This window comes from Haemaphysalis longicornis, unplaced genomic scaffold (genome assembly GCF_048455015.1).
Source record: "Haemaphysalis longicornis isolate Haplotype H1 unplaced genomic scaffold, Haemaphysalis longicornis Haplotype H1 scaffold_1, whole genome shotgun sequence".
NCBI classification, from domain to species: domain Eukaryota; kingdom Metazoa; phylum Arthropoda; class Arachnida; order Ixodida; family Ixodidae; genus Haemaphysalis; species Haemaphysalis longicornis.
The window spans coordinates 422,622,471-422,650,425 of record NW_027526203.1 but is presented as its reverse complement, the minus strand read 5'-3'; the positions used below and the strand labels follow the sequence as shown (position 1 = coordinate 422,650,425).

General features: G+C 43.3%; 1 protein-coding gene across 2 annotated transcripts in view; it reads right to left on the bottom strand.

Annotated features, from left to right (window-relative positions):
* Positions 1–1,148: 1,148 nt before the first annotated feature.
* Positions 1,149–27,955, bottom strand: part of LOC144155652 (uncharacterized) — a 38,235-nt gene continuing 11,428 nt past the window's right edge. The window contains exons 6-14 of one of the 2 annotated variants that reach the window (XM_077687232.1): positions 25,585–25,658; positions 17,525–17,600; positions 10,701–10,762; positions 10,347–10,374; positions 7,913–8,554; positions 6,576–6,656; positions 5,866–5,928; positions 5,548–5,691; positions 1,149–4,395 (exon numbers count right to left, since the gene is read on the bottom strand). In XM_077687232.1, the coding sequence (XP_077543358.1) occupies positions 4,270–4,395; positions 5,548–5,691; positions 5,866–5,928; positions 6,576–6,656; positions 7,913–8,554; positions 10,347–10,374; positions 10,701–10,762; positions 17,525–17,600; positions 25,585–25,658 (1,296 nt within the window). In that variant the 3' untranslated portion in view covers positions 1,149–4,269. Of the gene's footprint in view, positions 4,396–5,523; positions 5,692–5,865; positions 5,929–6,575; positions 6,657–7,912; positions 8,555–10,346; positions 10,375–10,700; positions 10,763–17,524; positions 17,601–25,584; positions 25,659–27,955 lie in introns of both variants that reach the window. The other variant, XM_077687231.1, reaches the window with a different exon arrangement.

Here is a 27,955-nt window from a genome sequence, read left to right as displayed (position 1 = left end):
AAATAGCGTGCTGTAGTACTACAAAAAAAAGACACTGAAATTATTGGCAAGCCCTCTTCTGTGGCAAGCTCTATGTGGAAGTTGTCTAGAGCAGGGGTTCTCAAGCATGTTGGTCCCAGGGAACCCTGCTAAGTTCCGTTAAGTGCCAAGGAACCCCCCCCCCCCCTACTGCCATTTTTCATTCCGTTCATGCTTCATTAACGTGCAATAAATTCAAAATCAAGCAAGGGTACCGTTTTTTTTCCGTCGACTTTACGCGAATGCGTACGCTAGCGGCACCTATCCCCAAACAGGAGAAATGCGCATGGGGGTAATATAAGACCGAGATTCAAGTGCAATAGTTTAACCACGTTGCCCGTTTTCGGAGTCTGGCTGGCTACAAGCTGCTGGCGAGATTTATTGCGCAGCACGCGCGTTTCGGTTATGCGCCGAGATGTTCTTACTGACACAAGGGCGTGAGTAATGAGGGTTCCTTAGATCGATCGCACCTCAAGTTCACCATATAAGACTTTGTGACTGCGGAACCAGGGAAAATTTATCAGTGGCTCGCGGAACCCTGAGGAGGGGCCTGCGGAACCCCTAGGTTCCGCGGAACCCACTTTGAGAAACCATGGTCTAGAGCCATAGCTCGTACCTAAACTTTCTAAAGCTCAGAAGAGGAACATTGCGTAAACTACGACAATTACATCCCCCTCATTTGCAATAAGATTAGATGCCATTTCAATCTTATCAGCTTTATTATGTACAACAAATTTCATGGTTGTATCAACTTATTTTTGATTTAAAAGAACAACACTTGTACTCTGTACCTGCTGCACCCTGCTCGGTAGACTTGCATGCATGCCATCACAACCAATGCAATCAAATTGCACAAGGAGAATTCGTAAATGAAAACATCCCTTTTGAAAGACAAATTTTTTGTGTGAACAAATTTGTGCAAATTAAAAACTACAACCCCTTTCATTGTGGGATACACTTACTCTGCAGTGCAAACAGTAGAAAAACATGTTGTGTAGTCCTGCTACCATACAACATCAAGGCTCTCACACTTATGCATCACAAGCTTTGAACTAGAGCCTTTTCTCTAGCTCTCGCCAGGTGACAGTGCACATTTGGCAATGGTATACTGAATGAACAACTACAAAATAAACTGAAGTGAAAATATTTATTACCCAAAATATGCAAGCTTTCATTATTGCACTCTCAAACCAGAGCATTTGTTCTGAATAGACTATCCCTGGCTGTTATCACAACACAGCAAGACAAATGTGACGGCATATCACAAAAACTAGCACAGCATCATGAAAATTTATGATTTCCTCATCATTAGCGATGTGCGAATACGAGTTTCTGGTTCGAACTGAATAATGACTGAGCGAATAATTCGATTCAAAACTTCAAATATCAGCACTCCTTTTACCACGTGCCTGGGCATATTCTCTTCTACATTTAAGTTCAATTGGCTTGTAGTAACCGTCTTTGTAAAAACTACCATGTCTAAACCATCTTTTGGAACTCATGGGTGCACATAATACTTGATCAAACCGACATGCACTGCTCCAAAGCCAGATTGAAGTGATGCAATGGCTGCAATAGCTGCCTTTGTAATGCTGCAAGAAGCACTTTCCATCCGTGCACCTTTCTTATTGATCTAGCTAACAGTTAAGGATTGCAGGAAATCTATGACAGAAGGAAGCAAAAGCAACAAGGGCCAGGAGGATAAAAAGATCAGGCAGAAGCCACCTATGTGATGCTAGTAGCACTCTTCTCGATGTGTGACAAATTTGTGTTAGCCCACTCCTCCTCCTCGCATACCTCCATTCTCCTTGGTCTGAAGGTCAAGTTGATGCCCTACCATGGGGGAACGGTAAGTTAGATACAGACAGATGAAAACAGTTGGACAGAAACAGACAGCCCCAGAACTGGGTGAAATATCCGAAGAATGGCAACAGCATTGAAAGCTGGCAGGAAATGGGCATTGCTGACCACAGGTTTACTAAAAAAAATCATGCATCCCTCCATCGAACAACGGCGATGGTTGAACGTGAAGCTTTCTCGTGAGGGATTCTTCTGTTGTCGTCTGAGTTTAGACTTTGACTCGCCGGCAGTTTGGACTTTAGTTTCCACTACAGACACCATCAGTGAGACAGAAAGCTTCGCTTTATAAAAACGAAAACCTAAAGCAGGCTTCCCCAGTGAAAGAGTATATTTGAGGCAGAGTATGCTTTACAGGTGGAAGTTGGCTTTTCTGTAGCGGGTTTTGAGGTGGACTACAGACGCCATCAGTGAGACAGAAGGCTTCACTTTAAAAAAGACATTTCAGCTTGCATACTAAAGCCTTGTTCAGTCAAGTGTGAACAAGGCTCCTGTATGGAATTCACAATGTCTCTTTTTTTAATAAGCCTTTGGTCAACGATCCCCCTTTTATGACCAGGATTCTTCTACCCGACCAGACAAGATTTCGTCAAACCTTAGATTTCAAAAGGTATATGCACGTTCAGCAAAGGCATGGGCTTTTCTGACTTGCACTGAAATTGCCTGCTGAACATTGCTAGAGCGGGGCAACGCACCTGTGTTGCGATGCTGCTGTGAACACTGTACAAAAAGATGATGGTGATGCTATATGATGGTTTATAGCAAGCACCTTCATCAACCCCCCATGTCAATGAAGACGATGTCAGACACGACAATGATTGTTTTGGCTGCTGACTATCTGAGCGCTGATGAAGAGGACAGTTATGATGGTTAACAGTTATCATCTTGGCCAAATCTCTTGCATCAATGAAGACAATCGCAACAGCTATGGTTGTTTTGGCTATTGACTGTCCACAAATATACGATGATGGTAGCAGCAATTATAGCAATTAAGCTTTCAGCTTTAGTCCATTTTCAGAGTCAACAAGGACGACGATAACAATGATGATCCCTTTGTGCCTGCCAACTGAGACTAAGCGAGCTAACTGCACCATAATCTACCAACAAGGTAAGGTAAACAGCTTAAGTGCATTGAATAAGCCCGGAATATTGCCTCCTTTACTTTGGCAGTGGTGGTATATGGTTCCGAAAACCATATGCAGCCGCAACAAAATTGCGTATATTTAAATACTGAGTGATAACCCACTGCCAGCTATCGCTCGCACCCCATTCGAAAGGCTGTAGTCTACCTCATTGGGCACGAAAAAAATACTCCCGCTCTTACACAAGCCTGCCCAAATTATTTTGATCACAATGAAATACTGTGATTTTATTAACCTCAGGACGGAAAGTACAAATACAAACAGTAACTCTTTAGCATGTTACCACTATAGAGCTCACACCCTAGGATTTTTCGTTTCATTTCATGATTGCGAGTCCCAAAGGTATCGTCAAGGCGTATATAAGGAGCACATCCTACCTGCAGAGGTGTACTGGCCAACGATCACACCAGCATTTTTGTTTCGTGCTAGCGCTGCAGAGAAGCATGAGTACGCAATGACCTAATGTTCGGCCAAACAAAGCTGTGAGGTATAACGACATCAGCCTCCTAACAATAAGCCTAACAAAGGCCAACAAGGAGGCCTGCACTGCAGGGGGAGGTGGAGGGGATGCGACAGCTTGATGTCGGGATGTACCTTATTCCTGGGTGGAAATGGGAAGCTGGTCCCAATGTGAAGCTGGTTCCAGTTGGTCCCAAATGGGACCAGCTTCACATTCCTGCCTGGGTCTGACATCTAATGACATCAACTGCTACCCAGAGCTTGACATACAAAGAGTTTGTTTCATGAGATCTTTGTTTCACGTGTCTCAAAAAGTTGCACAATGTTGCCAACATAGCAATCTTGAAGTGGTTTCACGGTTACAAAGCATACACAATGCTAACAGGGTCAGAACACCTTCACGGTGTGTATTAGCCCCACATTTTTAGGTTTGAATTATTTAAATTTGAAGTTAAATTATTTTTTACATTTGAACTTTTCGCTACTGTCCAGCACTATTCGACTCGAGCCAGAATTTCATCATTTGCACACCTCTACTCATCAAACATTGAGCTCACAAGGCTCTATATCAAATTAAAAAAAAAAGAGTATCACACAGAGGATTTTGCCTTGCGATGAAGACGCCCTGGAATGTATTTCTTCTGCCCCCTGGCCAACGGAACAAATTTTTTTCCCCCCACAAATAGATTTCACTGCTGCAGCACACAATCGAAGACCACAAACACATACGATGTCCCCGGTAGGTACCAGAAGTTCGACGAATACCCCACCAAAGTGCACTGAAAGGTCCGGTTTACACATCGTGCACTTTTGGTCCATAGTTCAAGGAAGGCTCTTCTCTTGCTGCAGGGGCACCACCCTTCTTGAGCTCCACCAATGCATCTCGGAGGTGTTGCACGGTGACAGAGAGCTGCTGCAACTGCATGATGAAAATGGTCAATACACTGCACACGGAGAATGGCTACAAGCTCACAATGAAACCAAAACGCAGGCCTTCCAGTAAAGTTGAAGACATCAACTCGAAACAGCCATCTGATATAAATCTGCCCACTGCAGGTGACAGCAGCTTTCTTTTTTCTACAACGAATAACAGTCACCAGCTGAGTGTTTGGCCAAATGGACACCGGAAATACCTACTTAAAAAGTATTTGTGAACGCAGCAGTATGCCATAGATATAAACTGCATGGTGCTTTAACAAAAAATTGAACTTTTCCTCCAGAAATGACGCAGCAACAAAAATGACAGTCGACCTCTCATCAAGAAAGCCATCGAGTGGACAAAATGTAAAAGTGAGGCGTCTTATTAAGCACGCTAGCATTCCTAGTACAACGCGCAAAGCTTTTATTTTTTATTTCCCAGTTCTGCTCGTGGGTACGGTATTTCTCCTGCAAGTTATGCCGGGGCATTTTACAGATTGCACTGCTTCTTAACTACTCTTTTTCTAAAAAATGTTTCGATGCAGCCTTTATCGCACCAATTATATGACAAGAGCAATGAAATTTCCTGATTATAATTATGCATATTTTTAGCACCACTGCCAACTATTTGTGGGTGGAAGCCACCCCTGGATTTTCTCAAAGTGCACCACCGCACGAACTCCAAAACACTTGGTCACTGCTGCATCACTCAGCAGTAGCCTCGAAGAACAGCCAGTGCATTGAACATGAAGGAATTAAACAGGACTGAGTAAACACACAGTCAAGAATGTGTATTCATGCAGCACATGAACCTGAACTCAGACAAACCCGTCATCGAAGTCCTCACCTTGTAAAATGTCGCCTGCTTTGACATTTTATGCATAGAATGCCTTTGCTCTAAGCGGACAAGCTGGTTTTTGGCCTTGCACTTTCTGAAGCTTTCCATAAAAAATTGGCTGTCCACAAAAAATTAGGGCATTTCTCCACGATAGTAGTGATGAAATTAATCCCCGTGCTCGAATTTCTACACATCCAGGACAACATGTTGGCTTGTGTGTGCCTCCCATTGAAAATTAGGTGCATAAAAGTGGGGCTGCTGCTTCTTTCAAAAGCTTAAAAGAGCAATTACCTCTGTTCTCAGCTGTGTATTCACCTCTTGCTCCTTCTTTGTAGCTGCTTCCGCATGCTCCAGCTTGACTTGGACACATGTCACTTCCTTCTTCAAATCATCACATTCTTGCCTCGATGCTGACAGCTTCTTTTCCAGGTTCTGCAGGGCCTGCTCCATGAGTTCCACCTGCAACAATGTGTTACCATTGAAAATATTAGAATGGCCAGAGTAAGTATTGCGCTTGAGCAAAGCATGACCCAGCAAACAATGTAAAAATTAAAAATGTTAAAAGGTGACCAATTCTTTATGTATTTGCATGGGCATGCCTTCCAGCAACTAAAAAAAAAACACGGCTCTTACCTGCTTGGATGAGGAATCCAAGTGAGTCTGGAGCTGCATGGCCAGCAGTGTTTTCGACTGGGCCTAAAAAAAAGAAAGAAAAGCATAACCCCGTTAGAGGTTGCCCGTAGCTTCAGCAGTTAATTGTGTGGTTCGGGCGCACCGCTTGCCATCCTTAAACTGCCCGCTCAGCGTAATAAAGCTCCATCCATCCCAGAGTAAAATTTTTCACTGATGAAGACAACACCAGCCATGGTGATGAACGCTTTCACTATTGATTGTTTACGCATTACTAGTGACAATAATGATGAATTACATTTACCTTTTTGACTGATTTCTTGCGTAATAAATATGACAGCAATGACGATTTTTTTAGCTACTGCTGTCCATGCATCAACAAAGATGATGGTGAAAAGTTAGCCTCTCGGCCTATCTACTGTGTCAACAAAGATGGTGGTGAGAGTGGTAATAATTGTTCTGTGTCGTTCGATCCATTGAGATGCACCGCGATCTACTGGCAACTGTGCATAAACAGCTGCGCTGTAAAATGGGAAGTTGGTTTGATGCCTTTGAAAATTAGCACGAGCTGTATTACAAGGTGTAGTGCGGAAATTTTTATCACATTAAAAAAAAAAAAAAAAACGAACATTTACACACAGGTATTTACATGCACTGCAACCCATATAAATTGTTAAAAATTTTAGTTGCCAACAATTCTAAGGAAAATATACCTCTTGAGACGCCAAGTTGAGACGTTCCCTTAAAGAACACAGCTCTTGGTCTCGTTCAACATTTCCGGAAGGCACAGAGAGCTGGAAGTTGGAGGGAAAAAAAAATGTAACGTGTTTTGCACAAACTACAAGGCATGTGACCCGCATGCATGCACAATAAGTATCACAGGGTTATTCCATAACATTTACTAATACCTTGATTGAAAATGGTTGCTGTGGGCTACATCTGGCTTGTTTCCACACTTGCTTTAACTGTTTCACTACTGTGCCCCCATAAAATTGATCACTCTGATCGATGATTTAATTTCCTGACTTATTGCATTAGGGACATTCCTAAAACATAACAAAGCCTCCCAGTGCTTAGTTCAGCACATCAGCTTTGTTTCCATTTTTGGGGTGAATCAGCATTTAATTTTTGTGATCAGGGCACCAGTGATGACTTGGAAGATGACATTAAATCATTGTACATATGCACCCTGAAAGCAGCATTGGGTCAAATAGTTTACAATATTGGTAGGTATAAGTCGGTGAAGTTTGTTTTTGACTTGTAGTTGCTTTATTGCTGTTATGTGCGTTGCTGGAGTTCCTGTGCTGGTCTTGAATGCTGTTGCAACCATTTTCAAGGATTACAAAAAGTGTCAGTCCCATTTTTGTTGCAAGAAATTCGTATTTGGTATTACCACAAAGTTGCCCAATTATGGGTTTATCGGCCACAGCACCTTTATTGCATGCTACTGCTTTTCGCTACAGCCTCCTCATCAATCAAAGACTAAACACATGGGCCTCCGTTCAAAGTTCAAAGACTACTTTACTGCATGGTTCAGGCAACCACAAAAGCAAAAAAATTGCTTCTGTATCTCAAAAACTGTTTCGTGCGGACGATTTTTTTTTTGTATTTTTGAAACATGTATCTAGAGTACTTATGATCTCGATTTCTTTTATCAATTTATTTTTTAGTGATAATGACTTTTTACCTCATTACTTTTTATCATTTTTTTTGTCTCAAGAAAAAGTTTGATATTGCAAATTTTGTGCATATCATTTAATAAAGCTTTTTTAAATTATTGATACTGCAAGAAAGGGCATTCAATTATCTACATTATAGTACCTGGCATCATTTGCCATGATGCCATGTATGTCATTAGTATTTTCAGTGGCAACAAAAATATTTCTGTGGACCCTTGAAACATGGCCAGTTTTCCTTTAAAAAAAAAAAAAACATGATCTTGGGCACAGCAGCAGCCCAACTCAACAGCAATCCTGCCATGGTGATTACTAGCTGATGCATGAAGAATTCCTGTGTATTTTATACGAAGGAGAAGAGAATGTTCATTTACCTCCAATTCGGCATCAGTTTGGGTGCTGGTGACTCCAGACGTCTTCCTAGAGTCCTCAGTTTGCGTAGAGTTGTCTATCACTGATAAAGAATGGTGTGCCATGCCAGAGTAAGTGGCGTGGTCTGGCTGTGGTCCACCATCGGCAGCAGTGTCCTCGTGGCTACTCGTTTTGGTTGGATGACCATCGTTGCCTGCATGCACACTCAACACTGCGCACAAGGGCTGCTGGTGGTCTTGAGACTGCAATTCGCCACAAGCAGCTGCGCCCTCCAGGCTGCTGATATGGGTAGAGGGACTCGGAGCATTCTTGTCTAAACGCACATTAGCAGCATACAAGGGTCGATGATGGTACGGTTCGTCTGAGGGGTGGTACGGTATCAGTTGCTCGAGTTTCGGCGAGCTGGGGAACAGGCGCCTCCGTGCCCACTTCTCATCGTTGTTCACACTTGGTGGGACGAGGGGTGTGAAAAAACTGTCCAAGGAGGTGGAGGTTCGTGTGTAAAAAGATGGTCTTGGAGCCACCTTCCGGTTTTCCACTACATGTCCCTCAGTTGCTGGGTAGCGTGGCAGCCCGAAATATGATGTACCTCCACTTGTATCTTCATCTAGCACCGGATACCTTCGGCCAGGCCATGCGCGGAACTAATATTAAAGAAAAGAAAAAAGGAAGTGAAGGTTGAATCAACAAAAAGAACAGCTACAAAGCACAGTTGCCCTAGAACACAAAGAGTAATATGTTTTGATACCAAAACACAATGCACTAGTCGGCAGCTTTTACCTATTTAGAATACAAGGAGAACAGAAAAGTGGCTTGCAAAGCAGCACAACAATTAGTAGACAGCACAACTTGACACATTAATTGAAACAAAATCGAGGGAGTGTTCAAAAATCCTTTAGAAGATGGTGGTGTAAGGCAGCAGATTCTCTGAATGCATTAGAATGCCAATGCTGCCACATTCTTAGTCTTTCAACTCAGAGGAATATGCATGTTGCTTCCAGACAAACATTCAGCTGTCTCCTTTCTCATACCTTAGAGGGTGCACAGGGTGTTTGAGAAAATGCACAACAAAAAAAGCAACATTTCTTCAAAAAACACATATTTTCATAAAATTTCGCTTGCTGGTTTTTCTCTTTATGTTCTCTGGGGCTATAAAATCACCTTTAGCCTCGACAACAAACTCAATACACTTACAAAAAATCTGAATGGTCTCATTTTCATGAGTGCCAACTATAAACTCTACAACAGCCCCTATTGTGTGGAAAACAAAGGAACAGGAGCAGATGTCAAACGGGAGGATAAGCGAAATCAAGTCTGTGTGTTTAAGAATGTACATGACCAGCCGCAACTTGGGCAGATGGATGTCTTAGTGGGACTGATGATGAAGAATTGATGCGTGCATCCAAGTAAAGCGGGATTCACAGACAGATGGAGAGGCTGCCGGAGGTAGGTAGATATGTGACCCGACCCCATCACCAGATGTTCTGCACTGATGGAGCATTCCTAAATATGGAGAAACTGGCAGACCGGGAGGAGGAGGCACGGAAAATCTCAGTCTCACCGTCACACCACAGCAGGCTGCAGAGTTATGGCAACTACCGCTGCTTCCCAACTACACACCTTTCTTTGGTCCAAAACAGGTTGCAACTGCTACAAGAAGAACTAACAGATGGCGCCACATAGTCAAAACGAGTGCATTGGCGGCAGGCCCCAACCCATGGTGTAAGAGCCCCAACCAAGCCACCTGTGGGAACAGCTCCCAACACACGGCCCCACGAGCTTCCTCTCCACCTCTCTTCAACAGCAAGTGGTGAGCTTTGAATAGACGATGCATTGGGTTCCGTTCGCGCCCGGGCCGCCACTTAACTTTCTCTTCTATCCTCCAACCATGTAGCCGCTTGTACTCTCTTTCTCAATCAAAGCTTTAATAAACCCAAACCTTTCACTTCAAACTTCGCAGTTGAAGAAACATTCGCCCTGAACAGGACGAATTTTTCTTTAACTGCGAAGTTTTTGAGAAAGCTGTATAGCTTTCCTTTGTAGCCATATGGCTGCATTGAGGTGGATGTCAAACTTTCCTTCGCAAAAAGGTTCTTAGCATTACGGTGTTGTCACTGGTACAGAATGTGATGAGGACAAAATGTGATGAGGATGGCATTACTATTTATTTCAAATGTCGGGTTTGGTGCTGATGCACAAGTTAAATTGTGTTGACATAATTGTGAGCTAACAGTAAAGACTTGGAGCAGTAAAGTTCCTTTTAAGGGACCCAGAACTTGTTGAAATTGGACTTCCAATAAGGTGCGCACCCATATGAGGTTGAGCATCACCACCCGTTTCATGAAACACACACAGCAATGCCACAAACTGCTGAAAGAAATTTACAAACACTAAGGAATTGTGCAAGCTGCCAAATAAACACAGAAGTGACCTCACCTCAGAAGGGGTGGATAGGCCGACGTGACTGAAAATCGTGAAAAGGTGCAGTTAGATGGTGAATTTGACACTATAGAATTTATGACTAGGCAGTTTTATTGGTATAACCATAGAACTATGTAGAGAGCTAAAACTAGGCAATGCATATATTGGTCACTCATCTCTTCTACACTTCCAATGAAATTAAATTTTGTGTGTAACTTCCTCACTTGTCACAAGTGGGCTTAATAATACCAGGAAATCAAGCAGGAAGCAAAGAAACTTAAGTTTGATTTACCCCAACTGAGCACTAAATTATCTAATTGTCAAAGGTAACTTTTTCGTTGCATCCACATAAAAAAATTAACATCTTACTTCGAAATGCTCAAAAAGTCTGTCTCACTTTCAAGAGTACTTCCGTTCATTGCACAGGCTCCCTGTCAAAAAAAGAAAAAGAAAAAGGCAAGACAAGATGATTACGAGGCACTCTGTCTAGCCTGACGAAATTCTACATCAAGAGGATAATCCTCCTATATTTAATGAGAAAAAAGACAAAACAGGAAAGAAAACAATACTTTTCTGCAGTTCTACACACTAACACTTTCAAATTGATCCCGCTAACGTCATACTAAATCAGCTTTTAAAGTCTTACATGGGCAAATGAAAAACAAAGGAAATAATCTGGCCCAGGCAAACAATGAAGATTACCAGCCATTAGCGAAGCACCCTGTGAAAAGTTGCATCCTGTCTAATCAAAACACAGCAAACATGTGGCCTATCGCCCTATGTTGGCAACATGCAAAACCCTATAGTATCGTCACTGCCAAAGAGAGGTTCCATGTCAATTATGAAATGCTTAGATCTTGGTGGTCATACTAGCTATGAGGTTCCGTAAGGATGACAGGGCTTATGGACATGGTCATGAGCACAGTTTTTATCAAAGACGGTGAAAAAGGTGTGTGTATGTTGTATGCGCAAGTGTACGAGCATATGTGTGCACGTGTGCAAGCGTGCGCACACACACACACACACACACACACATTAATATATGTATGCCATACTATTCCTATTCAACACCCACATAAGATACGGGTTATAAAATGAAAATTATGTAGTGGGTGCTCTTTCATATACTAGCCGTAAACTAAAAATATGGGTGCATTCGTAATAGCCTGACTGTACGAGTTCATTACTCTATTAGCTGTCATCATTGGTAAACATATTCAGGGGTTCTCTGCTATCCTTGTCGAATACTAGGTTAAGTGCTTCGTTGTTCAGGCTTCTACAAACTACAAACCTCATTCTTTGTATAGATTCTAACTGAGGCCAGAAGTTAACATTTTCCTGCTCATGCTCATTCCAACTGACAGCAGTTTGTCATGTTTTCAGATTCTAGTTTTGCTGCTCTCCAAGCCTGCCTAGACAACTGGTGCAACCTAGCGGGCAATAAAAACACTCGTGTCTGACTTCTACCCTCAATTTTGCTGTTTTTCTGACCAGCAGTGATTTTAGAAGTGTCACCAAAGTCGACATCGTGCTAGTGTCCCACAGAAACGCCACATTTCTAATACTGGAACTGTAAGATATGCCTCGAAAACAGAAAAGTCAAGCAGATATATACAGTTGAACCCCTTTATAAGGGACACGTACCGGGGAACAGTTTCCGAGATGTCTCTTATAAGCAGGGAACCATGTTTTCACTTACTAATCAGACCCTAGTTCAATGTGGGCACCGTATGACTAAAATAAGCTCAAAAGAACACTACAGCATGTTGCAAAAGATTCATTCTAACTTATGTTTGGCCCCCAGAATTTATGAAACAGTTCTGAATCTTGTTTGCTTCATGACTGTATTTACACTGTTTTTTACAACCGATTCAAGCTTTCTTTCCTTTCACTGCTTGTGGAAGATGAATCGTAGATGTTGAGTTCACAAGTCTGATGAATAGCCAGAGCGCACAGCTTCTTCCGCTGTGTGCTCAGGCTATTCATTACGCTTGCAGGACTCAACATCTGCGATACTGATTGGGAGCTACGTGAGTGGGAGCTACCCACAAGTGCGGTCGCGCTCCAATGGATGGCAGTCAGCTTCAACCCCTTCTGTAAGTTGCATTTCCATTGGCAGGGATCCTCGCCGTCATTTCATAGCTGACTGAACCACCGTGTGTTGCCTGAAGTTATAATGCAGGCGTCTGTCGTCCACCTGTGCTTCCACAATGGAAACAACTGCAATTAGTAGCTGGTGGCACTGCATCTGAAGTTAAAATGTCTGTTACAAGCGAGGTTATTGATTAAAGTTCAAGGATGACTTGTTCCTTATAACCAACTGTGTTCTACATCCGATGTCTGTTATAAAAGAGGTCAATTTAATGGGAAAGATAGGGCAGCCAACCATGTGGGTGAATAGTGTCTCTTATACACATTTGTCTCTTACATCCATGTCTCTTATAACTAGGTTCAACTTTATATATATTTTTTGCGACACAGGTGCGGCTAACTTTTGTTTTACAACTTTGAGAAACCGATCTGCCCAATAGCACCACCCTCAGTGGGACTAATTTATTTTTTCTGTAAGTGAAGAAATGTTAGTTAGATGACATTTGCAGGACTTTTTCACAGATACTACGCCTATAATATGTATTTCTTTAGGTGTAGTATCTAAATTGTTTATTACATCTTGTTCCTGTGAAGCAACATTGACACTTCTGCATATTTTTTACAGGTGCAAATACTCGCAACTTGGAATACTTTGCAAATATCGTTTGTTATTCTATTCAATCCGAAGTGACGTTTCACTGTTAGAGATATCCAAAGTTTACAAAAAAATATTCGAAGTTTGCTAATATGTATATAAGCACAATAAAAGCTTGCTATGCCACTTAACGTACAAACTTTCAAGCTTCTGGTTAAGGCAGAAAGTTGTGCTATTTGATTATCTGACTGCATTTCACTAGGGCATGGTTTCTCAAAGTGGGTTCCGCGGAACCTAGGGGTTCCGCAGGCCCCTTCTCAAGGTTCCGCGAGCCACTGATAAATTTTCCCTGGTTCCGCAGTAGCAAAGTCTTATATGGTGAACTTGAGGTGCGATCGATCTAAGGAACCTCCATTACTCACGCCCGAGTGTCAGTAAGCACATCTCGGCGCATAACAGAAACGCGCGAGCTGCGCAATAAATCTCGCCAGCAGCTTGTAGCCAGCCAGACTCCGAAAACTGGCCACGTGGTTAAACTATTGCACTTGAATCTCAATCTTGTATTACCCCCATGCGCATTTCTCCTGTTTGGAGATAGGTGCCGCTAGCGTACGCATTCGCGTAAAGTCGACGGAAAAAAAACGATACCCTTGCTTGCTTTTAAATTTATTGCACGTTAATGTAGCATGAACGGAATGAAAAATGGCGGGAGGGGGGGGGGTTACTTGGCACTTAAGGGGGGACGTGGCTTTCAAAATCAACTTTTTTATTTCTTTGTGGATTTTGATGAAAATTGGCACAGCAACTGGAAATGCTTCTGTGATAACACCATAAAAATTTGAAGTTAATATTTTGATAACTTTTTTATGTATGAAATTTTCTTTCTGTTCCGCTTGTACCGAGCTTGAGCGGCTTATAAAACACGATAGAAAACTTGTTCGAAGTGCTTTGCATTCCCAAATGAATGGACGAGGTCGTGACAGTTTTAGAATTTTTTTTTTACAACACAATGTTTTTTAGTTTTCATTTTTTTAGAGGTTAATGTGCAACAGGCATGTCAACTGTGAACGATTATTTGAATAAAAAAATCACAAAAAACAAATCTGGAAAACTAAAAGTGTCACGACCTGAACAGTTCATCAAGGAATGTAATGCAAGAAATGGAATCAAAATAGACCCAGCGGTCACGAAGAAATCCCTGGGACAAGCGACACAGGTGGCAAAAAAAAACTGTTTTGAGAAAACGGCTTCCGAAGTTGCAACATAGGTTTCACATATCAAAAGTCGTCACGGTTGTAGCCTTTCATGTCTTTTTGAACATGGGGCTACTGGAAGGCCTTGCCTTGAAATTGGAGTGCCTTTTCAGCCTTTCTCTTTCCAGAAAACATCATTTTCAGCTCCTCCGTGAAGAGTACATACCCCCCTTTGCAAACCAAACGGAGGGGAGATGGGTTTCAATGGGCTTTCAATGCAAAGTAGGTTAGTTGGTTGGCTGTATCGCACTGGACAACCTCCTTTTGCAGTTTTGTCACCATGGCAACAAGTTAAGCATTTTTTTAACTTAAATTTGAACATTTTTGGCTTTTTTTTCATGTTTTTCTTGCCTGGCACAGCAACTTAGTACTCATAGTGCAGGTGTTCATTGCCAAAAGTTTGCATACCACAAGGTTGAAAATGAGCTACTTTGAAGCTTGGTAGAGTATTCTGCATAACTCCCAACTTCAATGCAAGAGCATATTTTTTTTACTACTTTTGACATTCAAGGCATCCAATATTTCTCGCAGCACAGCTAGTATGCCCTGAGCAATGGTATCAATAATTTCCCTAAAAAAATCACTGTTAAATGCTGCCACAGTAACGTACATTTTTAACGCAGAGAGCATATTTTTATTCCTATATTACTAACTCAAAACCTGTTTGCATGAAAATTACAAGTGCACGGGAAACGTTGCGCAAGAAAGGCGATATGGCTCGCGCGCATCGCAGCGCACGCTTACCGCGACATATCGAGCTTTGATTATACCTGATATGGCTGGTCAGGTCGCTTTTAAGATTAAAACTAACGTCGCAGGCATTAATTACAACTACTGGCGTTCAATCGTAACCGGTTGCCCAGTCATGTGATGCTCCAATGCGCGTCGGCTATGCCGTGCGCGCCGCAGCGTTTGACACGTCGACCGTTTCTTTCTCAAGGCTAGCGAGCCCACAGTCAAAACACAGCAATAACTAAGCGTGTAAACATCGCAAATCCGACTAAAAGTTCACTTCACGAACCGCTATCGCAAGCGCGCACACCGCGTCACCCTCCGGGGTCTGGCGACGGTAGAGTCACGCGCACCACGAAACGTTCGATGACCTCCGCCTTTCGAGCCCCACAACTTCCCGTAATCTGGCTCGTTATCTCTGGCATTCCCATCGCGATAACGTCCGTGTTGAATACCACAGATTGAACAGAAACTCGGCCGAGCGAAGCGGCGAAAATGAACTCAATCCGCTCGCTACGCAGCTCAGGCGGCCGCCATCTTGCGTTGCGCCCGCGACATCCAATCAGGAGGGTCGCTGTTCTGTGCCCCGACCGGAGGACCAATAGCGCTTCAGCATCTATTTCTAGCTTCGTTTGTGCGTCGTTTCTTTTCTGCCGTTTGTGCGTTTGTGAATGAACGAAGATAAAAGAGACGAGCGGAACGGGAAAGACGATCGCTCGGCCGATCTAACCATATCAAAATGGCCGCGCCCGGTGGCACCGTTGCGGAGATAGAGCGCTCCGAAAATTGCCGTTTTTTCGCCCTTTTGCGCTGATAGTTTGTCACCGCGCCTGACAAAAGTATTTTTTATGCCAATTTGCGACGCTTTTCAGCGTAAAAACTTTGCAGACGCACAGAATAGGAAACATAGAAGCCGAATATGTGGGTTTCAAAAAAACGATGTTTTGGTCATTTTTCCGAAGTTGAAAGCCGCGTCCCCCCTTAACGGAACTTACCAGGGTTCCCTGGGACCAACATGCTTGAGAACCCCTGCACTAGGGGAAGGGCATGGTGATATGTTATCTTTCTTTGTTTCACGGACGCTTAGTAAAATTTCAGTTGTAGTCTAGCGAGTGTCCTGTGTACTTCTTCGTCCGCGTCTGTTTTTCGCTAGTAAAATGCAGTTTCAAGCTTCACCACATAGTGTTCTCCTTTGGGTTGGCTTTTTCGCGCAACACCGAAGTTGTACAAGAAACCCTAACTAGTTTAAGCTTTGCAAGACACAAATGTATGCTAGCTCTGGTGTACATTAGCCTAAGTGGCACACTCCTTGTACAACATATGTAAGCTGAAAAGTGAGGGAAAAATACCTAAAGCAAGTGGTCCAAGTGTGGGGCGGACACATGTAGTGACTGAACCCCAGCAAAACATACTCCACCATGTGGAAATGTCGAAAGAACCATATCTGTCTGCATCCCAAGTTTCCAAAAGCACAGGAAAAGCCCGCTTTTTAGACTGACGGGAAATTGACTGACGGGAAATTTTTTGAGCTTTAATAAAATTGGAGATTGTGCACCTCTAATGTGGTGAGCGGGCAATTGCGTGCAAGTGCGCTCCATCAAGACAACTGGGCGATTTAAGTTGCAGAAATACAATGTGTGAATGCTGCGAAATTAAGGTAAAGAAAGAGAAGAAGCTATGCAGACAAACGTTTACTACTAGTCCAGCAATGAACCTGCAATGACCGATAATGAATATATGAATACCTGCAATGACCGATAATGAAAACATGGCGAGAAAAATGTGTCCACCACTCAAAGGGCTCATATGACAGAGGCTTTTTTGATCAATTTCTTCACAAAAGTGGCACGTAAGGCCTCGCATCAATTTGTAAGTTGCCTCCAAAATGGTCTACAAACTGCCCAGTAAAGGATGGCACATCAAACTGCATGCATTTACTGGTGCATGCATCTGTGGCGTGTCAAAAAACTATGCCAGGAATGCTAACATAGCCCCGACTAGTGCGTGGGGATTATTTGCATAATCTTGGAAAATATACCAAAAGCAATCGAGAACAAGTGTATAAACAAAAAGAAAAACACCATACATTATATATAGAAACAGTAGGTGCGAGTATACATATTTGTAATGTACGCTAGTGTTTATTCTTTTATTTGTAGTGTTCTTTTTGTTTATGGATTTGATATTGATAATTCGCATATATTTTCTTAGATTGTGCAAATAAAGTCATTCCATCTCAAACCTGCTGTTTTCATGCAATGTGTGCTGTGCCCGTGTTTGTGTGTGTGGATTCCCACACATTAAGTTGCATAGTGAAAGCTCAGTCAGACTAAATTCTGTAATTCAATAAATGATTACTTTCTATACAATGTGCCAAATCACAACCTAATTACCCATGGAGTTTATTGCAAACTCAAATGAATTCAGAGCTTACCTCAACTTCTGAGATATTTGCAGTGCCATCACGAGCACAATCATTATGGATGGAGTTTATTGCAAACTCAAATGAATTCAGAGCTTACCTCAACTTCTGAGATATTTGCAGTGCCATCACGAGCACAATCATTCATGGCAACCGACCTGGAAGCCTCACTGTTCCTTCAAGAAAGCAAAGAGCAGAGAGAATAAGATGACCGATAGATACTCCTGCCCAGCGTTCACAAAGCTACACAATAAAGTCACATTCCCACACTTGCAACTTGGCATGTCGCGCGATGTCACAAAGCGATGAGCAGGCTGTCGCTTTTCGTCACCTTGCGACGGCGGAGCTGATCACTCTCGGACCAAATTCCCTTGTTGCGTGACGGCATCACAAAACAAAATAGCCAATCATAGCTGCAGAGCCGACTGACGCAGCCGGAAGTAAAACATTTGTTTACATCAGGCATTCCAAACGACGGCGAGCCAACCTCGGCGGGCCTGCCAGGCCGGCAAGCAATGTCCTTTATAATTCAGTTCTTTGATCAGTGGCTTTAGCATACACGCATATGAATCAATAAACAGCGTGGGACTCATCAGTGTAGAGAAATGTGTTTGAATTGTAGAAGCAAGTAATCTTCGTATATAGCTAGATGGATAGCGGGACAGTAGGCTGACTTGCAGCCTGTTCGTACTTGTATCGACAAGTAGTAAGCACCGTGGAGTTCTAAGGTGCCAGAACTTCTGCGTCTGTGAAAAGAAGTTAACTTTGCAGGCCGGGATACAAGTGTTGTGGCGTGACAGTAAACGTGTGTACAGTGTAGACCGCTTATAACGTATGTCGCTGGAGCCGCAAAAATCCGCACTATAAGCGGTACCGCACTATAACCAAAACGTGCGCGAATTCAACCAAATCGCCACCTACCTCTCAAGTCATCCTAAATTTTTTATCACTCAAACGCACAGCGCCTAAAAACGAAGGAAGGGTCTTTATTTCGTATTATTTTTAACATCAGCCGCTGCTGCCGGGTCTCACACATTGCAAAAGCGCCATCTTACAAACGGCGAGTGCGGCTTTAACTTCCGATGTGTTTGTGTTTTGAAAGACCATGGCTGCGTTTTTTGCGTCTATGAAGATGCCGCAAGACATGATAAGAAAGGCCAGCAGGATTTTTTTTTACCCCACCTTGGGTTCACGATGCCGAAGGCGGCTGCTTATCAGCGCAATGTACTGGTGGTGGAAATCTTTGCGCGGGGCTCGCTTGTTCGGGGAGAGCGGTGGCTTATCTGCACAACGTTCTAAAGCATGAACCGCATGCATGGAGCGATTTCTCGCGAAAACGTGCAGCGCACGCCGCAGGCGCGGCGACGCCGGCGCGGATACAACTGACGTAATGTGTGCGGCGCGGTAAGAGGCGGCAACATGGCGTCGGCACTGGCCGTGAAGCGGTGCAGGCAGCTCCAGCGACCACTTCTAACCGCTCGCTGAAATGCCGCACGAGGCGCAAGCGAAGATGCTCATGCAAGAAAAGAGCTGATGATGTGACCGCAAAGTGGAATATAAACTGCCATCCACGCTGCTTGTGAAAGCGCCCATCAAAAATTACCGCGGGTCCGCGGCGGTAAGCCTAAACTAAAGTCCCTTCATCTGATCGAGGGACTTCTCTGGCGCGGCTAGCCGGCTCGGAGCGCTTCGAATCTCCCGCCATTAGGTGCGCGTCTTTCCATTGGTGCAAGTCGTCAGGCTCCTCCCACTGCCACGCGAAGAAGCCACCGCGAGCGCAGAATCGTAGACGTGAGCATGAAAAAAACGCACGCGCAACGCCGACGTGCACAATTCGTGTGCGAAAACGGGCCATGCGGTTCACGATTAATAAAAACAACTTGCCGCGCGCGAACGGGGAGGGGAGTCGATCGCTATCTTCCAAGGTGCATCAAGCAGGGACAGTTGTTATCACGTTCGCGCGAACTAAAGGGTGCCTATTTTTTTCTTCTGTGTCCAAGTTAGGAGAGCAAGGGGTGCGCGCTGCGTCAGCTGGCCGATTTCATCATTTATTTTCTTTTGCTACCCTAAAACGATGCCCCAGCTGCGCCGGTCGATGAGCAGACCCGCCGAAAAACCGCACTATAAACGGTTTTGTGCTTCGGCCAACCGCATCTTAGGCGGTATGCTTATGCATCGAGTTCTATGGGAGGCAAACCGGTGGTCACGAAAACCCGCGTTATATCCGGTCCCGCACTATAAGCGGTTACGTTATAAATGGTCTACACTGTATTTCTTCCTGCAATAATATGTTGGAAAGAGCCTGCTTGAGTTCGTTATTTTCGACTCCTCCTGCAATGCTTTCAGACCTGCCGCGGTGGCTCAGTGGCTAAGGCGTTGCGCTGCTGAGCACAAGGTCACGGGTTCGATTCCCGGCCACAGCGGTCACTTTTCTGATGGAGGCGAAAAGCAAAAACCCGCGTGAGCACGAGATTTCGGCGCACGTTAAGGATCCCCAGGTGGTCAAAGCTACCTAATCCGGAGCCCTCCACTACGGTGCGCCTCATCGCCTCGTCGCCGCGTTAAACCCTAAAATCAAATTGCAATGCTTTCAGCACTGTTCCAGGTTAGTACCGCGTGTTTTAGAGTGATTTCTACCTGTTCTTGTCACGCTCGTGTAACAATTTTTTTTTTTTTACTGCAAATGGTAAAAGCACCAAGAAAGTTGTAGAGGTTGGGTAAGAGCTCCGCTAAATGCAGTCACATCATTGCTCGTCGCAGGTGTGAACACGACCTCATCCCGTGACACGCCGTCGCGTGACGTGCCCGAGTTGCAAGTAGGAATGTGCCTTAAACTTTACACATACATAGAACTTGTCACCTGCCTCTATAAGAACAGCGCTTGAGGCTTGCTGCTGAAATAGCTTACATAGCAATCTTAGAACCCTAGCAAGCAGTCCCACACCTATACCAGAAAACCTAGTAACACCAGTAGAGATAAATGACTGAACACGTTAAAATCTTAGTTATCGTATAAAATGGTACACATATTGAGCTTTTTTTTTTTTTCAGAAATGTGCATAAGAGCCATTGCTCCTCTAAACAAGCAGTCATTGGGGGTGTGTAAATCGTAATGTGACAACACGAAAAGCCCGAGAATTCTACTCTCATCATCGCCCCTTTGTGAATGGACACTACTGCTATGGTGCCTGTGAAATGGGGACTCACTAAATGTGAGTTCTTTTATTGCGTGAGTAATAGATGAGGCATTTTGGAAAAATTTTTCACTGCCCATCCATGAACAGATAGTGAAAAAACAGAGAAAGGCAGAGCACGCGCGGGGAGAGGTGACGTCAAGCTGAGCTGGCTGCGGTGCTGTGGCCTTAGTGCAGTTGCCTACCTATAGCACGGAAAGCGATGGCTGCTCCACACCTCTCGCCTTTGAAGTGCCTATTACCCAGCATCCCAGCATAAAGTGGAACGTGAAGCAAGTGTGAGTAGGCACAAAAGAGGTTGGAATGGGAATGAAAGCGACAAAGTGCCGATACCGGTGGACAACAAAAGGAGCGACAGGCAGCCAATGCCGCTGCTAAAGAAAGCCAACATGACCACTGAGAGAGTTAGAATGCAAAGCAAGGTTGGCACGATGTGCGAGGGATGTGTGAGGAACACTATGTGGCAGACCCCTAAAGATAGACCAAGGCGAGCACATTGGGCCAAGCCTCAAGTCTGCAAGGGAGAGCAGTGTGAGATGCTCACTAGCTGTTAAAGATTCACCAATAAATCTTTTATTTTGTTTTTTTTTTTGTTTGTTTTTGAACTAGGTCTTTCGCATTGTTCATTCTGGTCTTGCGATGTTTAAAAAGCTGTCTTTACTCTGACATGAGTGATGCCGGAACCTGGTGAGGCTAGAGGGATATTGTAGCCAAGCAGCAGCTGGAGAGCGAAATAGCTGACTTACAACCCACAGAACGAATCATCCTGCGGACATCATGCGGTGCACCCCGCATAACAAAACAAATGTGTGGACTGCATCCCTAAGTAAGAGGTCAATCTATACAGAAGCCCACTCCATCCACTGGTTTGTATGGTATAGCTGCTGCGCACACATGTAACAGACACACGCCGTCAATGTGCAAGCCAACTGCACCAGCCAGGGCACACTGTTCACTACTCCGTAGCACTCCTTTCAGCAAAAGAAACACAGGGAGTTGTACACAGTACAGGGACACATTTAAAAAAAAAAAAACCTAAACGAAACCATCACAATGTGTTCATTTAGCTTCATGGGCATTAGAGAAGTGACTGCTGTAATCAATCAATTACCAAAGACAGAAAAATTTTATAGTAAGTTCTGCAGTGAAGGAGACAAAGCAATATCAAGATGAGAGCTATCCTAACTGTTGCTTTTAAAATTAACATTTCATGTGGGAGAGATGCTTGGAATAACTCTAGGCATTAAGAAAAAGCGTTCACTCATTATTACAAGGCCCTCAAAAAAAAAAAAAAAAAAGCCAAAACTGAAATGCCAAAATCAATCTTCTCAGTAACCAGTGAGCTAATACGAATAGAAACTCATTGTCTTCAAAAGAAAAAACGAATTCAACCAGCCGAGCCAAACAAAGTCACTTTCTTAAACTAATTTGTGCCTTAAGTTATGCTTTGAAAGGTTTCCAAAAGGTAACGACTTTAAAGTGAAAATACGGACCTTCAAGTGTAATCGATCTTGAAATGTTTGACATCCCTCGTCTTTTTTAAAGCACAATATTAAAAATTTCGAGTTTTCACCACTCCCTAAATTTTTACTACTACTACTTTCAAATCCAGCAAGTTTTCACTCTAATTAGTTCGGCAGCCAGTGTAAATTTATGCTTTCATGCTTCAGTGCCTTATTGCAATTCTAAGCACCCTGCTTCACTTTTTGTGATGAAGTTTCAGACAAAAAGTTACATCTTTCTGAGCAATACGGCTACACAATGCTGCAAGCACGACTGAATGACCTCCTTTGGCTCCCGCTCCGAGTGGCATAACAGGCGAGAATATGCATTTCACGCAGTTCCCCATAAGTGTGAGAAACAAGTGTAAGCAATGAGGCTGTGGGCCCTCTCAAAACAAGGAACCCTCCCCTACTTTATATTAAAAGCGATGCTAGAAAACCATTTAATATGACCCTTATCTAAAGAACCTATCGGGATGAAGCTCCCTGTTAAGTACTACGTTACCAGCACTGCCTTTATAGCATTCTCATCTTCATGGCGCTAATCAACATGCTCAATATACCCAATATTTTTAAGTACGAGAGAAGACTCACATGTATTCGAGGCTGGCTAGGTTTTACTCATTGGAAGACAAAGGCAACTGGAAATTTAAATCTTATGAATGCAAGCTTTCCTTCCATGGCCTTAATTTCTACTGCAGGTGTTGCACTGTCAAGACTGGCCAGCATAAAATACACTTCTGGTCTACACACACTCACCGAGTGAATGCCGCACGCACAGTATCACACAAAAAGCTATCACAAAATAGAATACTGACCCATGCCATTGGTGCCTAGCCAAGATTTGTTTTCTTTTGAGGGGGGAGGGGGGAGAAGTACCTGCAATGCATAGCTGCAGCTAATTTCGGCTAGAGGTCATGCTGGCACTCAGCAATTTAGTACAGTTGTCATTCACTACAAATCAGAACAAGATTAAAGCAGCATTTCATGCGGAGCACAGGGTAGCAGTTAGTACGTATTACATGAACTGAAAAAGTGTGTTGGTGCGGGCTTGCTGGTGCGGGCTTGTTTGTTGTCTATTAAATATTACAATTTTGCCAGATTGTTTTTCTGAAATTCTCAAGGCGACGTGTGTGTGTGTGTCTGTGTGCGCGCACATGTGCGCATATACACACCAAATACCTTTTGAATATTCTTCACAAAAACTGTCCCACACATAAAAAACCCCTATACAGTCGAGCTCATTTATAACGATACCGTTTATAACAATATATCGGATATAACGATAAGCAACTATGGCACCGTCCACTTTTGCATGCTTTCTATGGTAAAATAAACTGCTTATTACAATGTTCCAGCACTGCGATATCGGATATAATGATTGAATCTGTTACAGCGTGACCCAACAATGTGAGCTGCCGCCGGCTGACAACATGCGCCGTGAGCCGCGATGCGCCTCATCCCTTCCACTTCTCGGAAAATGAATCGACTGTACTGCTTACGAGGAAACGAGGGAGAAGGAGAGCAGTTTTCCTACTGAGCCCCCCTCTCGGCGCCGGCACTTTGTCATCGTTCCCGCGCCCGCCCACTCGCTAGCACCGCTCGCTTCCGCGTTTGGTGGTTGTGTCACGTGTGCGCCGCTTAAAATTTGGCAGGGTGTCTCTTCAACTGCCTCCGTCTTTCCGCGGATGGGACGTCAGGGCCAATGTTTTGGAAACATCTGAGTGCCTCAGGGAAGAAGCGATCGTCACGCGGATACGTGCTACGGACAGCAGTGACAGTGATGACTCTGACAACGCGGTTGAGCAGCCTATTCAGTAGTCTTTGCAGGAGGCCCAATGCATGACACAGTTCCTCAAGGACTTCGTTTCCGCCAAGGACCTTTTGCTCAGCTAGGTGAAGCACCTATAGATGCTCTTGAAAAAGATGTGCGCCAGCTTTGCGTGCAGAAAACAAATCTGACCGACTATGGCTTTAGACCTTGCTTGCGTGCAATTAAAATTGTGTAAGGTCTGTTTCATCTTTTTTTTTTTGCAACTCACTTATTACAATTATTGGTTATAATGATGGGATTTCCTTGGTGCTTGGATATTGGTATAAGTGGACTCGGCTGCATACCTAATTCTATAACACACAAAAAAAATTCCCTATAGTAATGTCTCCCAATAGCCAGGCACCACGTAGAGAATTGGATGAAGTGCAAGGACAAAATTATCCAGAGCAAACTGTCAGCACAAAGGAAAATTGCACCAAAGGTTAGCGCTATGCACGGTGCAAATTTGGGAGCAGTCTGTAATAGTTGACATCAGCTTACCTCTTTCCCTCAAACGGAAAGCACACAATCACTGCACACTGCCTTGGATACCCTACGGGGGGGCAGAAGCTTGGGGTCTTACGAAGCACCTTGAAAGAAAACCGAACATCAGCCCCGAGAGCCACAGAAAGATGACAGGGACAACACTGGGACAGGAAATGAGCACCATGGATTCAGGAGCGAACAAATACAGGTGGAGTGAATTCTAGCGCAAATTGGGAGAATGAAGCAGAGTTGAGTAGGACGGCATCTGATAAACGGCATAGACAACAGGTGTACTATGAGGGTAAGCGTGTGGCTACCAAGAGATGGGACAAAAAGATGAGGGAGGTAAAGAAATGAGACGACACTCTAGGAGTAAGGAATGGACGAGGCTCGCACAGGAGCAGTTGAAGACTATTGAGAGGAGAGGCCTACTATGAGCCCCCAATGACCGATAATAAATACATCCTTGGCTGGACCGTGAAAGAAAACATGGACAGGAAAACAGGAATATGTCAACTCAACAAACTCATTCACACGGCCAGTTTTTTTTTTTTTTTTTTCTTTATCATGGTCACTGCTGTGGGTCCCTTTTCTGTTAAAAGGTATTTTTGCAATCAATTCCCCCACAAAAATGGCGTGTGAGGCCCAGCATCAGTTTTTTGGTTGCCTCCAAAGTGGTCTACAAACTTGGCTGCACAACTAACTGCATGCCCGTACAGATGAATATGTGAGGGGCACGTAACGTGTCGAAAAATTATGCCAGGGACATTATCCCAGCTGTGGTGTAGTCGAGACTGATTCAGACTATTCAGACTCTTTCAATCGATCTTCCCAAAATATTGCATGCAAACATATTTGCACTACTCCGTGTTTATCAGAACCAGCGGATATAAGGACTGTGCTTAACCTTGATAATGATTCCTCGCGCGTTATGCAAGTCACATGGTGGCCTCGACAAGGAAGCAAAGGAAATTTGAAAGACGACGTCGTTTTGGCGGTACCTCAAAAATGCCCCTTCTCATTCTTGTAACCATGCCAATATATGTGTGCTAAACCTCGCCATGTGACAAAAATAATGATTTGCATGTGCAATGGGGAGCCTTAATTTATGGTGGTGATGTTCATCAAGAACTAAACGCTCCTACATGTCCAAACTGGCACCTACTGGGTGGATGAAAGGCGGCAAATGGTCCCGTACACATCCTCAGGGGAGAGGTCGCAAAAGGTGACGCAATCCATCTGGAATACAAAAAGAGATGAAAAAAACTCGTATGATGCTTTGAGGTAAAGCACTGTCCAAAAGTGGAATGCTTACGTAGAATAACTGATTGAAGTTACAGTCACACAGCCCTCGTGTAGAGGGGGAAAAATAACCATATGAGATCCAAAGGCTTTCCAACCACAATATATATATATAGTTCAGCCTTGTGGCTAAGGGTGAACAGTACGAAAAACACACAATTGCTTGAGCAAAGTTATAATAACACACATTACATAATTTAGACAGTTTTTTAATCAGATACATTATAATCAATACTATCTATGAAATAAAATTAGTTGCCTAACCCTGATATCACAAATTTTTTATTTAGCTTAAAGTTTAATAAGTACTCTTCCTACTCTTAATAAGTATTCTTTCTGCTTTTAAACTGTTTCACAGAAATAAAACCTTCTTTAGGTGGTCTCAGTAAAAAGTTTTTTTCAGTAACAACTAATGATGTATCTGGACATACTGAAGTAGGTACTATATCTAAACATAGCTAAATAAATTGTTTTCAACAATGTAAACATCTGACAATGCGTCACTTCAAATATGGTTACGTACCAATTTTCCTGACCTGACGAGCATCGTAAAACTTTCTACACCATCACGCAGCTCAAAAATTGAGCAGAAAAAGCACTACGAGTCTCAGCAAAGATGTATTCTCGGGCAGTCCACGAAAATAGACATTGAAAAAATCAGTCATTGACTGTAGCATAACAAAGCTTCGAAGCAAAACAATAGAAAATGTTGTAGAACCAACAAAAATATTTGAACAAGAAAAGAAAAAAAACTTTAGCCCACATTTTGTGGCCTAGCAGCTAGTACTATGTTTACGAATTGAAATAGCCTTGATGTTAGACATGCGTAAATATTCGCTTGTTTTTTCTACTATTTGATCGAATAAACATTATTCGACATTCGCTTAGATCAGAATGCCAATATTAAGAAATTTCAAAGTATTCGGAACTAACGCATAGTGAATGTTAGGCTGACTTTTTTTCCTCCCTGAAAAGTGCAGCATGTGTAGGGTGCACGCTCAACGCAACGCAAGTCTAGTAATACCCCTGTCACACGGCAGATCTAATGACATTTACAGCAAATGTCATTCCCTCTAAATGTCATTAGTTCGGCGCTACACGAGAATACTGAATGACATTTGAGGCGAATGACATTTAGCGGCTAACTGAGGTCCCGGACCTCAGTTAGTGGCCAAATGAGTAGCCTCTACAGCAGTAGCGCGTCCCTAGACAGGAGAATTCAAGTACTAACAAAAAAAAAATCTCGTCCCCTGCACGCGCTACCCTAATCCGGATTTTTCGCAGACTTGTCTCAGCTTGTGATGTCTACTGATTTCACCTAAATCGGTGGTTTTCTTGTTTTTATTTTAAAAATATTCCTTTGTTACGTTTTCTTTTTTAAATATTACGTGTGAAAACATTCTAGATGCGCTTGAAATGTAATTTTGCGGTTTTGCAAGCTCGCTAATCGTCACCGCTATCACAATCAAATGACATTTGTTCCGCCGTGTAGACCCGCACGGCCGAGCCGAATGTCATTTACATCTAATGTCATTCAGTTTGAATGACATTACATTTGCCGGGTGACAGGGGTATAATACTCGTGCCCCACTGGCATCTCCAACACGTTTGAACCAAATGTCGTTTGACTCAAATGCAAATATTCTGCTGCTCCACTGGGTTTTTCAACAGCATTCGGTTCATATGTGCTTTGAGCTGAATGATCATCGCAGAGGACAACTGAGGCTCTCAAATGCCTTCAAGCCGATACAAATGTTTGTACCCTCGTCGCAGTGCCTTCACACAACTTTCAAGAAAATTAATACTGAAGTCCCAATACAGAACACCGTTTAAACATGAACAATTTTTTAACAAAAACGTTATGCAATTGATTTTTCAAGCCCTGTTGACATTAAACTCTCCATCCAAGCAATGCAGATAGCAAACATTTTGAGAGTTACAACTTGTTTAAAAAAAACCCGTCCAAAAAGTGTTTTTTTTTTTTTTTTTGTGACCAGGTTTTGTGACCCATGAAGTAACGTCACAATAGGAAACCTATTCGAAGCCACTACCTTTTATATTTCTTTATGGCTGGAGTTTTTTTTGCACGCGCAGCCCATTTTCACCTCCTTCGCCAGTTCACCCGATGGTCAGACTCTGCCACAGTGAAGAGGGGAGCTTTGCAGGCAAGAAAAGATTGCCCACCGCATAGGGCCATATGCATGGCAGGTGAGCATTTTAGTGGCATTTTTTTG